Consider the following 15,343-nt stretch of genomic DNA (forward strand, 5'->3'; position numbering starts at 1 on the left):
CTTATCGTTTCTTTGCTTCGCTAACACAGTGATCACGTGAAATGCTTTACATTGTTTCAACATTTATATTAACAAAATATGTCATCCTCTTTATTGGTTTACGTGTCCGTAAACGAGTTTTTACATTTGCAGTCATAAGAAACAGGCAGAAGAAACCTGGAACCATCATCGTTCGTTACGCACTCGTTAAGTATACTACTAATTTGACCGTTCAGTTCACTCGCAGCGAAAGCAACACGCGAAAGGTGTTGCCTTTTTGTAACCTTAAAAGCTTTCTTATCCTCTTTTCTCGCTCTTTCAAAAAAAAAATGGGGGTCAAGAAACGTCACTAAACTTACAACATTTTACTTAAACTTAAGTACGGAAACCATGTTTTACCGGTAATACTTCCAAGCTACCTTGCGTCTAACTGTGATGATAAGCTAAATTGTCTATGAAAGAAAAGAAGAAAAAAAGAAAGAACGTCGTACTATGAACAAACATTTCCTATGCCCTATATCAACTAAGTAAAATAAAACCACGTGTTGGAAGTGTCTCTTTCAAATCCACCATTCGTTAGCGGAATGAATTGTTTTCACAATTCAGTGGTAAAAGCTATTAGAAATAAATATTGCTTACGGAAACTCTACATGCGCTTCTCATCGTCAGAGTGTTCGAGAATTGTCACCACTTTGTTGCGGTTGTTTATCTTCTGCTAAAGTACTCTTCCTTTACACACAAAAAAACAAAAGAGAGAATGAAATAGAGAGGAGTCTGAAGGTGGTTTTTGTTTGTTCAGTGAAAACTGTCCACGATATGAAATAGTACTTAGTGCAACAAAGATTAAACAAAAAAAAATAATCTAAAAATTACCATCAACCGTTTCGCATACTAAAAACGAAGGTCTCGTCTAACATTGGGGAGTCCCTAGTGCGTTCTAAATCTTCATGCCTGTATCCAGTTTTAGGGCTTGCTTTAGCACCTCGTAGGTAGAGAAGGAGACGGCCACCATCGGTATGGCGCGCAGATAGTTGATCGACATCCCCCGGTACAGACCCTTCATGATGCCGTTCTCGTTGTAGATTATGGATAACGTTTTCCACATGCCCATGCTAGAGGGGAAAGTAATTGTACGCATTAGCGAATTTTTTTCCATTATCTTTACAATCTAACAATGATTTAGCTTTATAAACATAAACAAATTCACTCATAACACACCGAACAAAAGATAGTTACTGAATTTAAAGCAAGCAACACTTTTCATACTAACAAACTAATGTGCTAATTTAATTTATTTTCTTAGTACTAGTATTAATTATTTAAATATTAGCAGAGCATAACACAAAGAAAAAAGGGAAAGAAACGTTTATCATCGATTAAAAGAGCACCCAAATTAAGACGCAAATCATTTCAAAGTTAATCGTTTCACTTAAAAAAAACCACTCATTTAAACTTAGCTGCATAATTATGCGAGATGGTATTGAAAACCTTTTGCATTCCATCAATCGCTTTACATCATTATCATCATCGTTGGCTCGTACAAACTGCCACTATTCAAAGGCGAATGACCTAAATGTGGACTGCTATCTTTATCAAGCCGGTTTTGCTGCCCTCGAAAATTTAACCCCATTACCTTTGATCTGGCGTCGATAGCATGAATGTTAAATCAACCGTTTGTTGAGTAGGTAAAATTCAGCATGAAACGGTTCACTTGTTTCATTTATGTGGATTTAATAAAAAAAAAGAATTCATTTTTTTTTAATTTCATAAACTGACCGTATTGCTTTATAATGAATTTATTCATTACAAAAACAAAACAATATTACTTTGAATGAGAAGATCTCAAATAAAAAAACAACATACAAGCTATGACACATCATTAAAAAGAAAAGGGAATCCATCTTATTTCGAGATATTTCACACCGTATTTTGTTATTAAAAAATTATTGAAAATAATTGCATTATTCCGTATCTGGTGGGGTCCATTCGGGATAATGTACTTTGAACTATTCACCAGTATCTTTAATCCAAAGACCACAGACCTTCCAAACGTACATTAAAACACTTTGTTGGTTGCACATGTTGGCTAATGTTAATTAACAATCTACAAATACAGCATCCGATTTAAAGTTATCTAAAGAATATAGATCTAGCTTTCGCATGTAGCAACAAATGTTAGTGAACATGCGCAACTTGCTGTTAGTCACGATCGAGCTTCTGCAGCGGTGAACATTTACCTAATAAGAATATGGGATTCCCAAACAAGAAAATACGCTGATACAAATGGTAAAACCAGCAAACACAAACCTAAAAACTCATAATCGAGTTGAGAACCGGTAGATACGACAAACTCGAAATATCTTGTATTCCGCCATGCAATTGGATGTTCAAATATTTCGAAAAGAGCTGCGGTCGCGGAAAGAATTAGTTGGATAACCTCCAAAAAACATTTTTTGTTTTTTGTTTGTTATTTTTTTTGTATTTATATCGTTGTTAGGGCGATTTTTTAAATAAAACATTAGCAAAAATTGTAACTGTCCACAATCTGACACATCGAGAAACGTAGAATGATTTCATCACGTAAATACGCTTGAAATGGCAAACAAAACGTGTTAAAAGGATCGGTCCAAATTCCGAAAATTTCTCCCGCGGACCACTTCTACTTAAGCTACGGTCCACAAGTGGTCCGCGGACCATAAGTTGTGGATCACTGGTGTAAAAGAAAGCACTTTTTTATTTTACATTAGAATAAATCTCATTTTTTTCATGGATGAAAAAACAACCCTATTTAACTGTAAACATAGCAATTAATATAAAGTAAATGAATAGTTTCAGATTATAGTATTTTCTTGGGTCTAGAAATGCTACGAATTTAAATAGGCAAATGATGCTTAATTACATACTAATGGGTTTTTTTCATTATTCATATCTACAATACAGCACAATGAAATATTTTTAAAAAAGTTTTCTTATGTTGAAAGTTAAAAGGAGTGGATGTGTCTTTAAATGTAAATGAACAGTTTAGGTGGCTTACACAAAACAAAACAAAAAACAAGAATAAAACAATTTTCTTTAATGCTTACTATAAGATAATATTAGTACTGTACACCTCTATGTAAATCAGAATATTGATTTTAACTATGCAAAGTCGTCTAAGCATCTACACACTTAAGAATACAGCCCACGTGAACGTACGGCGATCGCTAGACGATCGATCAATAGGACGGACAGACAAGAAAGCAGAAGCAACACATGCACGTGAACGGAATCGAAAACGATCGCACCATGAATACCCACCTCCTGTTATGTTGACCCATACCGCGTACACCCCAGTAGGTTTGTGACACATATCATCCCATATCAGCATTTGTGGCGCCCAGTGTACGACAATTAGCAGAGCCAACCCGATTAATAATCGATCGAGTGCATCGTCACAACGGCATACCACCGATGCACCACCCGGTTGATGCATGAAGTGCACCAAGTGCAATTGAGTTATTAACCAACCCATCGACATCGAGCGATAGAAGTCCATATCGACAGATACATACACGGTGGTGGTGCATGATGGTTCATCAAAAAAGTGGCAACGTTATTCAATTAAACGGTGTGCATTTATTGCAACGGTATACGGTGGTATCGATCGGGTCGAAGAAGGGAAGCAAAAACGGTATAAATCGATGTAACACACCGACCGACGAACCGAACAAATGCGCGGAGAAAGTAAGTAATGCGAGGTAATTAAAGTTGCGCACATTTAGCACCAGAGGCGGGTTGGTTTTTCCGCATTTATTGTCGATTTGAAAACGCAGAAGAAGGACAACAATCGGCGGTCAGAGATGAAGAAGCACCCGAAAAACCAAGACGTAACCATCACCATTCGCGTTCGTCAGTAGTAGCGAGCGGGAAAATATATAAAATACAAATAGTTAGTAAATTGAAAGTGAGTTAAAAGAAGCAAACAAACGAAAAGCAATCGTAATGACTAATGGAGCTTTGTGCACAGCCAGCGGCGTGCTTTAGTTATTGTAAGCGATTGAGACGTCGATGAGGTAAGAAATGAGACAATGTTTTACCTTTCTAGTGGGACAGTTTGCTAATGCGACTTTTGATGAACGGTTTAAAGAAAACGGCCACAAACGAATTGCGTCATTCGTTTCGTTCTACAAACTGATTTCGATTAAAAAAAAAATACACAAATTCGAAGAACTGTTGCTTTTGGAAGTAATCAACGCGAACCGTAATTTGAAATTGACCCTAAATATCTTACGATAAACATAAAAACAGATAATTTTAAACTATCATTCAGCTCTTACAATAAGAAACATTCTTTTCAAGACGAAACAAAAACGCTTAAACACAGCTGGCTAATCGATTGCTTCAAAGAATTAGCACCTAATTTAATCACTGAAGCATTATTGATTAGTAAAAATCTGCCAAACAGCCATAAACATTGATCACCCGAAGGTGTGTGAACGTGCCATCATCAGCTCACCATAATTACTTCCCAGTATCGTTGCCCAACACCTGAACCACCTGCAGGTAAAGTAGCGCCTCCACCAAGCAAAAGGTACAGTACAAGCTAACCAGTTTTACCAGCTATATTATGTTTCCTCGTTCCACACAATCTAAGCGAGCGTCACGCAAATTTTTATCCCCAAATTCCTACCGTCACGGGTCGCAAAAAACTATTTATCAACGACGATACAGGAATGTGGAGAATGGAGAGACTCGAAGAAGAATCCCCCTTTCGGCCAACAGTACCCACACCACGGTTTCACCCATGGCCATGGGTAAGGAAACCGTAAATGGAAAAATAATGATACTACGCATCTGGAAGGAAGATGACCGGTAACGTTGAAATCGATCGTTTCAAAAATCCAACATCCATTAGCATTAGCGTTTGGCAAGAGTACAGGAGTTTGTTGTTTTTTTTTCGTACACGGTTTTGAATTCGTAAAATATGCCTTCAAACGAACGTCATTGCGTAATCACGAACGAAGATTGCCGTATTACTGAATGCCTTTCGCGTGAATGTCACGAGCCGTTGGTGGGCTCCACCATCATCGCTGCGTGTCACCGTGTCAGCAGGTGAACTTAAGCGAAAGCTGCCACAAGCTCACGGGAGGGAATGAACGCCTCAGAGACCTCGTACATCTTTATAGGCCCTGCGACCGCGTGGCACTTCGCATGTTTGGTGAGAAAGTTTGTGTCAGGCAATGTCGCACGTGTCACACGGTGTGGCAGTAGAGACAGCAACAAAAACCCGTTTCCCTGGTTCACCTCGAGTAGGAGTGCTGAGGGCTAAATATTAACAAACTTTTCCATTACAGCTTATCGCAACAATAGGATCAGGTTCAGGATTTCCGATAGTGCAAAAGCAAAAGAATGCTACTTTATATTGTTCGCTTGCAGCGAAGATGTTCGGGGAGAGATTGTTGTGCCACAACACAAAAGCGTCTTCAACACCGAGCATCAATCGTTATGCAATTGCATATGCAAATATACGCTTCTCCCGTCGCCGAAGCGGAAGGGATCGTTTGTGGACACTTCTTCTTCGATTATCGCAACCGAGCGCGTGGCATCAAACATCAGCAAACTGGTCCCGCTGGAGGTCAACACATCGGAGCGATTTACATACACCTTTAGCTCACACCGTGGCATATCAATGAAGTACATGGGTAGGTTACAGTAGAAGTTTCGTTCGTTAATGTTATTTCTTACCCAAATTTCGCTGTTTCCGGATTCATCATTGCCAGTTGCATCCGCCTTCGCGTAACGTCCAGTGGATAGGAGAAGGATTGTGCAACGGCACCGGCAAATCCACCACACAGTAACTTTGCTGGGAGGCAAAGCACTAGTCCGCCTGTAATTCGATTGTTTTGTACAATTAGTTCTAACTTATGCGATCCGAGGAAAAAAAAGGGTTTCCACTTACCGGTGTTTCGGTCACACTTTTTACACGTTATACCCGGTGCGTACTTCATGCAGACAAACTTCAGCATCTCGAAGCAGTAGAATGAAAAGCCAGCGTACGGTACCATACCCATTAGCGTTGGTACGAACCCACGGTATAAGGCACGCAAACCACCTTCCTATGTGTTTGAATATATGGGCACACGGGCAAAATATTAATGGAAATAAAGGACATGTACATTAAACAAACGAATACATACCGTCCGAAAGATTGTTACGGCAGTGTGTACAATACCATTGTACCGATGTTCGCCAGTAACCTGAAACGCTAACCGGGCTCTTATCGTATCGAGCGGATACGTCAAGGTGACTGCGGTCACACCCGCGGCCGCACCGGCTATAAATTTGTCCGCATGCTTGATCGGAAGGTTCGTGCCGAGCGCTTTGCCCAGATACTGGTGGATCGAGCGCGAAATGCGGAAAAAAGGAGATTCGAAAAAAAAACGACATTCCACTTTAGTACTTAAATCGAACGCATATTATGACGCTTCTGCCTACCTTTTTGTACACCTCGAACGCGGTAAACTGTGTGGCAGCGTACGGAAATATCCGTACCATCTGGGCACCGTTGCCCTTGTACAGTGCGAAGAAGGATTCCTTCTGGACGATGTGCTTCAGACCGCTAAACACGCCGAGATGTTTGTAGTGGATCGAGTGTGCCTGCAACAGGATCTTGATGCGATCGAGTGGCGCGACGGCCGTTTTTGAGCACATACCGGCCACACCTGCAAAACGGTAAGCGATGACATGTTTACACGATTAGGGATTTGAACGATACACGATCGGTGTGACAACAACAGGCGCAAATAATAAAACTTGCGTGCGATAGCATACTAATAATGAAGAACTGTTTTAGCTACCTGTAACGTTTTTAAAATTTTGAAAGACGTGTATTCTTTTAAGAATATTTTATGAAATATTATTGTTTAAATATTTTAAACGAAATGTATCTGGGAAAGATTTCAATATCTTTAGTTTTTATATATTATTGATATATTTTTTATATTATTACAAAATATGAAAAATCTGTACATTACAGGGTTTTCCAGCCCATATGAAAAGGTTGGTGTAATTTCTGGATTCTTTTCAAGTTCAAGTGGATATGAAATGTTGATTTTTTTTATGTTTTGCATACTAGAATCGATTCTCATTGAACCTATCTCAACAAATACATTAATCACATGAGAAAGCTTAGCAGTTGTTTAAATTATAATAACTTTGAAAAATGAAAAAAAGAGTGAAAGTTTAAATTTTAACTTTAAATATTATAAATTAACTTAAAAAAAATCTTTTAAGAATAGATGTACAATCAGCATGTTGGAAAAAAAATTGTCGAACAAAAAGGTTCTGTTCGATGGTTTAAAGCGATTTTTTTCTCAAAACATTGTTTTACAAAACGGCAAAGATTGATTCCAAATTTTCTATTTGATGCTAGTATTTATGATATGCTAGTATTTATCGTGATTTTTTTCCTTTCCATTAACTACTGCTTGTTTTATAGCTAACTTATACCTATTTTATAGCTAACAAATATCATTTATTTAATTTAAAAGTTCCACATTATGTCATTAGATGAAAATGCCATAAGCTGGATGGACAAGTAATTGAATAAACGAGATAGAAGTTTTTTTTAATGGACAGTAAAATAAGTTTGATTGGTACTGTACTTAAAATTATACTACAATTAAAATATATCACGCATGCTTGAACTGAAGTAGTGTTTAAATAAATCCTTTGCTATGTATGAATTGAACTAATTTTATTTTACGTACTATTAAATGTATTTTATAATGAAAGCAATTCCTTTTTAACGCAAAAGGAAGTTTTTCATTGAAATTCTGAATGAATATTACAACTTAAAATGGAAAACCCTGTAATATAAAAGATTAAAAATGTTAACATTCTATAAAATATAATATCAGATCATGTGCGCAATATGGCTGACATGCAGAAACAAAAGATTAATGAATGTGAAGTTGTACTGCGGCAAAAAACACAAGTTTGGTAATCAATTCATTTTAGTAATAATGAAAAATAACTTTAAAAAATAAGTAATACAAAGTTTTAAAATAATCAGCCAAATTTTAACCTAATGCAAGTTGATGATAAATAAATAAGTATTACAGGTAGCGGTATATTAGCGAAAAAATACGCAATAAAGTCCGTTTTGCTCACACTTATGATTCATTCAATGTAAATTACAAAAAAAAATGAGGAAAATAATATTTTTCGCTGGCAAACAAACGCCTTAAATCGCCAGATGACAGCAAATTAGGCTTGCCTTTAACAAACGATTTGCTGCCAAGCAAAACCGAAAACCCGTTTACTGCCAATAAAACACAGATGAGCAAACAACAGAAGGCATTAACTACGAAATGGAAAGTGACAAGGTAGTACGAGACTTTACCGAAAACAAAAAGCCAAAGATCGTGAACAAAGTAAGGTCATAACTGGGCCCCCAGCTGGAAGATGTGTGAAAAGATTGAATTGAAAATCATTGTGCTGTGTTGGCAATGGACACAAGAGTAGACACCAGTGGACATGGAGAACATTGTAAGCATATGTGGGGTCCATGAGAGGTGTTATTACCTTCGTGCTGTTTTTTTGTTTTGTTTTGAAACTGCATGCAGTTTCACTGAACTACACCCAAAAATTATATAAAAGGAATGGTGAAAATTCATAAATTCATTTACGATTGAACTAAGCTTATGAATCGATTCATCAGATATGACAAAAAAAAACTAATTTAAAGTTCATTGGTATCATCTTATTTATATAATTTAGCACAATGTTTCATTATTTTACTTATTACGATATTTTTATTTCAACAACATTACTGATCGAAACAGGACATAATATAGAAAGGAAAAGATGAAAAATTTCCAAAAATATTAATAGCGAAATGGTCGGATATTTGAAATCAGACGGAGACGTGATAATAATCATGATTTAATGATTAATTTCCGCAATTAAAAAGTAATTTACGACTAAGTTTTTCACCAAATAATAAACGAATAGTATTGTGGAATTTATTCAGTTATTCTTCTATTTCATGTCATGACCTGCCATTCATAGTTGCCAAATAGAAGCTTATTAAGGAAACAGTTGGAGTTATATCCAGATGAGGTACGATCTGCAATCTTCGGTGTATTAAACCAAATGCCACGGGACCTAACCATGCCGTCACCTCGATTGAAAAAGGCTATTATAAGTAATTAGTGAACATAAATTGAAAAAAAACTCATTTTAATCAATACTTCCTAGTAATGTCTGTACATAACAAGATAAAATAATAATTAAATAATGTTTTAGTCATAAACAAATGTTCTGTTTGTATATGAAGTAAAATTTTAAGTTACTTAAAAAAATAACTATTGATAGTGTGAAGACCATCAGAATTTTTTTTATATGTCAAATGAAAAAAAAGTTGTGCAAAATACTTGTAAAACGATGAACCAATTTAAAATTACATTACAATACATTACAAAGTATCATATAAATAAAGATAAGGATCAGTGTAATGGATAACATGGTAGAGTTTAGTCAAAAACACGTAGTAACAAAGAAAATAAATTAATAAATTAATGAATTAATAATTAATTCTTTAACATGAAATAAAAGCATAACAGTAAAAGGGATTGTATCGGTGAAAAGCTGTCATGATCAAAGAAATAATGCATTTAAATAAAACTACAAAACATAATAATTTTGCTGCAAAACCAACATGTGTTAGGTACATTTATAAGCTATTATATAAAATTGTTAAACTGAAGTAAAACATGATAATTTCGTGATGATCATTTTCATTACTATATTTAGCAAATTATCTGGCTATGTTATATTTTAATTAAACTTAAAACAGGGTTGTTATATTATATGATGAAACTTACCTCCAGCTAAAAGATTTTTTACGATAAATTCGACATTCTTTCTCGATTGCTCGGTTGCTGTAATTGAAGCCATGGTTAAAGCTGTGTTGTGTGTTTTGTGTTACTATCAAAATCACCGCTACGGTTTCTACTGATTCACTGAAACACTTTATCCCAGCGGAAAAATTGCTATGCACCACCTTCTTGCCTAGGAAAAACACAAGGAAAATATTCACACTCACATTAATTCATCTTCACGCACACAACAAACAACCACAGTTGCATTTGTATGTAGATCATAGCAATCTGCCGTAGCTAAATCGGTGGCTACTTGTGTTTAGATCTAGTGGAACTGCACCGGAACAAAACATAAGCCACACCACACACACACACACACACACACACACACACAAGAGCACAAAACATCACAATTATGCCGGCAGGCAGGTGAAATTGAAGACCACACCAGTGAATAGAGAAGATAGCGTGAAAGAGCAGTAAGCAAAGATGTAGCGAATCGCACGGAACGTATGCGTGGCGGTCCCTACCAGGGCACGCGGATTGTTTTCTTCATTTCGCAAACATCTTTGCCTCTGGATACTTTCTCTTATCAAAACTTGACGCATAACGAACAAACGAAACTGAAACAAATAACGGGCGAAGTGATGAGCGAATGAGGTGAATGAGCGAAGAAAAGTGGGCAAATGACCACAAACAAGTGCACGAATCAGGGCATCGATCGAACTTAATCAATTGATGCTGGTAGAGTAGTAGGTCGAACCGTTCTTGGGAATTACGCGAGAACATCGAGCACGGCATAGCAGCACCGTGATTATTTCGTTCAACAATACACAAATACGCACAGAATTATCGCACACGGGGAACTGTTTTGTTTCTTCTGCTTCGTTCGCGGACCGTAACCACGCAATGCGTCATAAAATGACCCCTGGCCGTGCGACGATTACTCAAATCGGACACGTCGCAAAAATACGCAACAGCACTACATAAAATGCAACCGAGCCGGTTTTTGAACATCAAACAAAGGCAGTAAAAATGCCTATAGAAGTGTAAAACAAAAAGCGATCAATGAAACTCACGGCTGCATTCAAAAGCATTCACACCACGGGGACAAGATTATGAAGGAGAAAGTTTGTTTAACACACACACACCGCCTAGTACGGCGCAGTCGGTCGGTGGCTGGATTCTTTCACCTTGACGCACAAACACAACGACCGCTTTCGACACGGGGAGATGGTTCGAATTCCAATGTTTTACCGCGCCACACGCACTACGCGGCTAGAGCTGATCGCGCGTTCGACCACCGTTTCGAGGAACTGCTGGCAACAAATTGTAAATATGTGCGCCAGTGTCCATTCACGTTCCGGCCGTAAACAGGTCTTTCCACATGTATGGTGGGAGAAAAATGTAAACAACAATCCGTTTGCTGTGACAGCTGAACTGTCATGTGATTTACAGCTCCGCCCAAAGAAATAGTAGAACGTGAAAAAATGGAAAATTAGCAGGAACATGTAATTTAAAACATGAATTTTCAATAGAACAACACTGACCCATAGAAGTTGAAGAAGCTTAACCCAAAAAATATGGTATCTTGGACGGCGAACGGTAGAAATGATTCGCAGTAAGGCTAAATTGCGAATAAAATACTGTGAGTGAATTCATTTACTACAAAACCCCTCCAGTAGCTTCATATCTATTTTATTTTCGTAGTAATAACAGGTATTTGCAATTTTTTTATTAAAAATTAGTTCTGCAAACAGTCACGTTTAGAAAGTTTGAATTTTCACACAACATTCCAGCTGTCAAACCAACAACTGTCAATAACACCACGAGCCGCGTGTTGCGGTCGCTGTGTTTATTTGCGTCGTGTTAATTGCCGTCTCGTGTAAATCTTCGGTGAAAAGTTCATATAATTTCGATTCATTTAACTTGGCGTACATCTCCACCTGCAAAAGACCATCAAAATGCCGAAAGTGAGCTCCCGGTCGGGGCCACCCCGAAAGATGTCGCTGAACAAATCGACACACTCGATGAACCCGGACCGGCCTACCGAAGGTCTCAAGGGGGTGGCTAAACCGCGTACGAAAGCAACCATCAAGCGGTTGCAGATGTACCGGAACTTTAAGGCAAAACGCGATCGCAGAGGAAAAATCATTACCCCAGCACCGTTCCAAGGGTGGGTTAACAGCGGTACGGTGGCGCGTGTCGAACCGTCCCCGAAGTGGTTTGCCAATTCACGTGTCATCTCGCAAAAATCGCTTCAAAAGTTTCAGGAAGAGATGGGCAAAGCGGTGAAGGACCCGTACAAGGTAATCATGAAGCCTACCAACCTGCCTATTACGCTTCTCAACGAATCGGCCCGTTACCAACGGGTGCATCTGCTAGACACGGAAAGTTACGAAACGGTTTTCGGCAAGAAAAAGCTACGAAAGCGACCAACGCTGAAGGTGCGAGATTTGGAGGATCTAACGAAGACTGCAGAGGAATCGGCCGAAAAGTACGACGAGTCGAAAGATCACGATATCGAGCGTGACGACGGTGGTGTGAAGGATGCGGTAAGGGAATACATTTTTGCTGCCGGTCAAAGCAAGCGTATCTGGAACGAGCTGCACAAAGTGGTAGATTCGGCAGACGTGCTGCTGCAGGTGCTAGATGCACGCGATCCAATGGGCACCCGATCTAAGTACATCGAGAATTTCCTGCGTAAGGAGAAACCACACAAGCATCTGTTCTTCATCCTGAACAAGGTCGATCTGGTGCCGATTTGGGTGACGCAGCGTTGGGTGGCCATACTCAGCAAGGAGTATCCGACGATCGCTTTTCACGCTTCCCTGACGCATCCGTTCGGCAAGGGTGCGTTGATCAATCTGTTGCGACAGATCGGCAAGCTGCACGTGGACAAGAAACAGATCAGTGTGGGCTTCATTGGTTACCCGAACGTAGGCAAATCGTCCGTCATTAATGCACTGCGAAGCAAGAAAGTGTGCAAAGTTGCCCCGATTGCGGGCGAAACAAAGGTGTGGCAATATATTACGCTGATGAAACGTATTTTCCTGATCGATTGTCCCGGTGTGGTGTACCCGACGGCCGAAACCGACACTGAGAAGGTGCTGAAGGCCGTGGTACGTGTCGAGCTGGTCAACAATCCGGAAGACTACATCGAGGAAGTGTTGAATCGCATCCGCAAAGAGTACATCGTGAAGACGTACGGTGTGTCGGAGTGGACTGATCATATCGATTTCCTCGAACAGATCGCCCGCAAAATGGGAAAACTACTAAAGAAAGGTGAACCGGACGTAACGACCGTTGCCAAGATGATACTGAACGATTGGCAACGTGGTCGGTTACCGTTTTACGTTGCACCGGAAGGTTTCGAAGTACCAAAATCGTTCCACGAGCAGCAACGGAATCACCCGGAACAGGTGCCGACGGCGGAGCAGAACGACATGAACCAAACGGTACAGGGTGACGATGATCAGAAGAGTACATATTCCGGTGTAACGGCGACCCCGACGATCCCCGACACGGTAAAGAAGGGCCGCGAACTGTTCCAGATACAGGACTTCCGGAAAATTAAAGTTAACCTGGAGTTCGAAAGCGAGGACGTTCGTGAAATCGATAAGATCGATCTGGAGCTGCTGGAGAAATTGAAGGAAGAGAAGAAAGCGGAAGCTAAAGCGAAGAGAGCGAACCGTAAGAAAGCTGCCACGGGTGAAGAAGATGAAGATTCGTCTGGCATTAGCGATTTCTACTCGGAAGATGAATATGATGAAGCGCAGGGCAGGGTGGTGCATCGTAGCGCCAAGGAGAAGGGATCACTCAGCAAGAAGAAGCAGCAGCCAGAGAAGGAGACTGTCGATGCTTCCGAAACGATGGACGAACCGGAAACGAGCAACAAAAAGGTCGCCAAACTTACCTCCAAGCAGAAGCGTGCGATTGAGCGTGCAAACAAGCGGAAGAAGATTGGCAGCAACTTTTACGAAACGCACAACGTTAAAAATCGTAATCGGAATAAGAAGGCGAAAACGGATGATTAAGCGCATCGGGAATTGTTGGTCTGCTTATTGATTTCCTTCTATTCTTATCCTTTTCATTTAGACTGTTGCGCTTTATATACAATAAAAATGTAATCAATTGGTGACATAGTGTATAACGAAATGGATAAAAGCTCAAACGGTATCGGATTATTTCAGCAGATTGCCTAATTATAAACTTTTATTTTCAAATTAAAAATTCACTTTTATCTACATCGTCGATACAGGACTCGACTGACCTGCGATAGGCTCAAATCCCTGACGGCAGGTATCGGATCTTTGCTCCGCAGCGTAGGTAAATACTCGGGATCCTTCCGAAGCAGACATTGCCCTTCGTATGGACAATCGCAAAAGTTGGCTACTCGTGCCGTACGTTGCGTTTCGATGTGACGGGAACAATGTTTCGAACAGTGACGTTTCGCGTACCAGCCGGCTTCGAATGGATCCTCCACCCGCTGATGACAGCTTTGATCGTCCGGGAAGCGATATTCGCATCGAACGATTGTGTTGCTATCGGCGATCGTCACCTGGTCGTCCACATTAGGCATCATTGAGACTGCTAGCGAGGGATATATTACAAAAGCAAACAGCGTCACTGCGACCAGTGCGACGATGGGTAAGAAGAGTGCAAAATATTTATCTGGTAAGTAAGTCAAACCAAGCTTCTCAAACCAAGAAGTAGGAACGTAAGCCCACAGGACGTACAAGAAGAATAAGGTCTTAAACAATAGATATAGAACAAAACCATAAATGGCTCTTCCCGGCGTCGGTGCCGGCGTATGTTCAGGCATGTTTGCGGTGCCTTCCCGGTACGTATACTTAGTAGTGGTCGTACTTGGCCGATACTGGTTCACCGAATTGGTGGAACGTTTCGCAGCAAAGGATTAATGATTCACAAAACGATGACACAGAAACACGTATGCTTTTCGCTTGTTCGCCGGTCAGCTTCAGCAGTAATATGTTTTCTTCTAGTTTGATTACTTTGTAAATGAAGCTTCGTTTCGGCTCACTGTCTACGCGTAGCACATCGTAAGCTGCTTCCGCTAAGCGTCTGGTGGGAAATGGAATCTTCAGCGTTCTGAAACACAAAGTTGGACATTAACAACAACATCAACACTGCTGCTAATTACAAAAATTTATAATTTACACTTCGATATTATTTGTTAAACTCATAGTTCGATTTTTATGAACTAGCTTAGTTCAGCTTACAGATATAAATACAATGACACATGCATCCTCATCCAAGCGCATTACGCTATGGCGGCTGTACGAACGAATAGAGTAGCGGCTGAGGTGAAATAATTTTCTGATGCGAGAAAAACCTAATAATTCATTATACACTTACCTAGAATGTTCAAAACAGTAATACCGCTTTTAAAATTACTCCAAATATTATGTTTATGGCGCATCTTCAAGCACAACCCTGAAAAAATAACAATGCTGTCAATAAGGAAAGTCATCCCAAAT

General features: G+C 39.5%; 4 protein-coding genes across 4 annotated transcripts; 1 reads left to right on the forward strand and 3 right to left on the reverse strand.

The window, feature by feature from the left end:
- Positions 1-45: 45 nt before the first annotated feature.
- On the reverse strand, positions 46-11,259 carry LOC125769858 (graves disease carrier protein homolog). The gene is made up of 7 exons (XM_049438799.1): positions 10,922-11,259; positions 9,846-10,032; positions 6,454-6,680; positions 6,156-6,350; positions 5,918-6,074; positions 5,704-5,845; positions 46-1,091 (listed from the first exon to the last, which is right to left on the reverse strand). The coding sequence occupies exons 2-7, from the start codon at positions 9,916-9,918 to the stop codon at positions 917-919; spliced, it is 969 nt and encodes a 322-aa protein (XP_049294756.1). The 5' UTR covers positions 9,919-10,032; positions 10,922-11,259; the 3' UTR covers positions 46-916.
- Positions 11,260-11,671: 412 nt separating this feature from the next.
- LOC125769854 (nucleolar GTP-binding protein 2) lies at positions 11,672-13,983 on the forward strand. The gene has a single exon (XM_049438789.1). It carries the CDS (start codon positions 11,807-11,809, stop codon positions 13,877-13,879), a length of 2,073 nt encoding a protein of 690 aa, XP_049294746.1. The 5' UTR covers positions 11,672-11,806; the 3' UTR covers positions 13,880-13,983.
- Positions 13,984-14,021: 38 nt separating this feature from the next.
- LOC125769865 (uncharacterized) lies at positions 14,022-14,667 on the reverse strand. The gene has a single exon (XM_049438813.1). The coding sequence runs from the start codon at positions 14,665-14,667 to the stop codon at positions 14,083-14,085; it is 585 nt and encodes a 194-aa protein (XP_049294770.1). The 3' UTR covers positions 14,022-14,082.
- A 28-nt stretch (positions 14,668-14,695) lies between these two features.
- On the reverse strand, positions 14,696-15,159 carry LOC125769868 (uncharacterized). Its single transcript, XM_049438817.1, has 2 exons — positions 15,024-15,159; positions 14,696-14,954 (listed from the first exon to the last, which is right to left on the reverse strand). The coding sequence occupies exons 1-2, from the start codon at positions 15,047-15,049 to the stop codon at positions 14,696-14,698; spliced, it is 285 nt and encodes a 94-aa protein (XP_049294774.1). The 5' UTR covers positions 15,050-15,159.
- Positions 15,160-15,343: the final 184 nt, after the last annotated feature.

The sequence above is a fragment of the Anopheles funestus genome, chromosome 3RL, assembly GCF_943734845.2.
Source record: "Anopheles funestus chromosome 3RL, idAnoFuneDA-416_04, whole genome shotgun sequence".
NCBI classification, from domain to species: domain Eukaryota; kingdom Metazoa; phylum Arthropoda; class Insecta; order Diptera; family Culicidae; genus Anopheles; species Anopheles funestus.

Bases quoted from the DNA above. Each gene is read 5' to 3' on its own strand.
- LOC125769858 (XM_049438799.1), bottom strand. From the start codon at position 9,918: ATGGCTTCAATTACAGCAACCGAGCAATCGAGAAAGAATGTCGAATTT. The intron at 6,681-9,845 runs GTAAGTTTCATC...ACCGTTTTGCAG, and splicing joins AAAAAATCTTTTAGCTGGAG to GTGTGGCCGGTATGTGCTCA. The intron at 1,092-5,703 runs GTAAGAAATAAC...TTTCCCCTCTAG, and splicing joins CCGGAAACAGCGAAATTTGG to CATGGGCATGTGGAAAACGT.
- LOC125769854 (XM_049438789.1), top strand. From the start codon at position 11,807: ATGCCGAAAGTGAGCTCCCGGTCGGGGCCACCCCGAAAGATGTCGCTG.
- LOC125769865 (XM_049438813.1), bottom strand. From the start codon at position 14,667: ATGCCTGAACATACGCCGGCACCGACGCCGGGAAGAGCCATTTATGGT.
- LOC125769868 (XM_049438817.1), bottom strand. From the start codon at position 15,049: ATGAGTTTAACAAATAATATCGAAGT. The intron at 14,955-15,023 runs GTAAATTATAAA...TTTGTGTTTCAG, and splicing joins TTAACAAATAATATCGAAGT to AACGCTGAAGATTCCATTTC.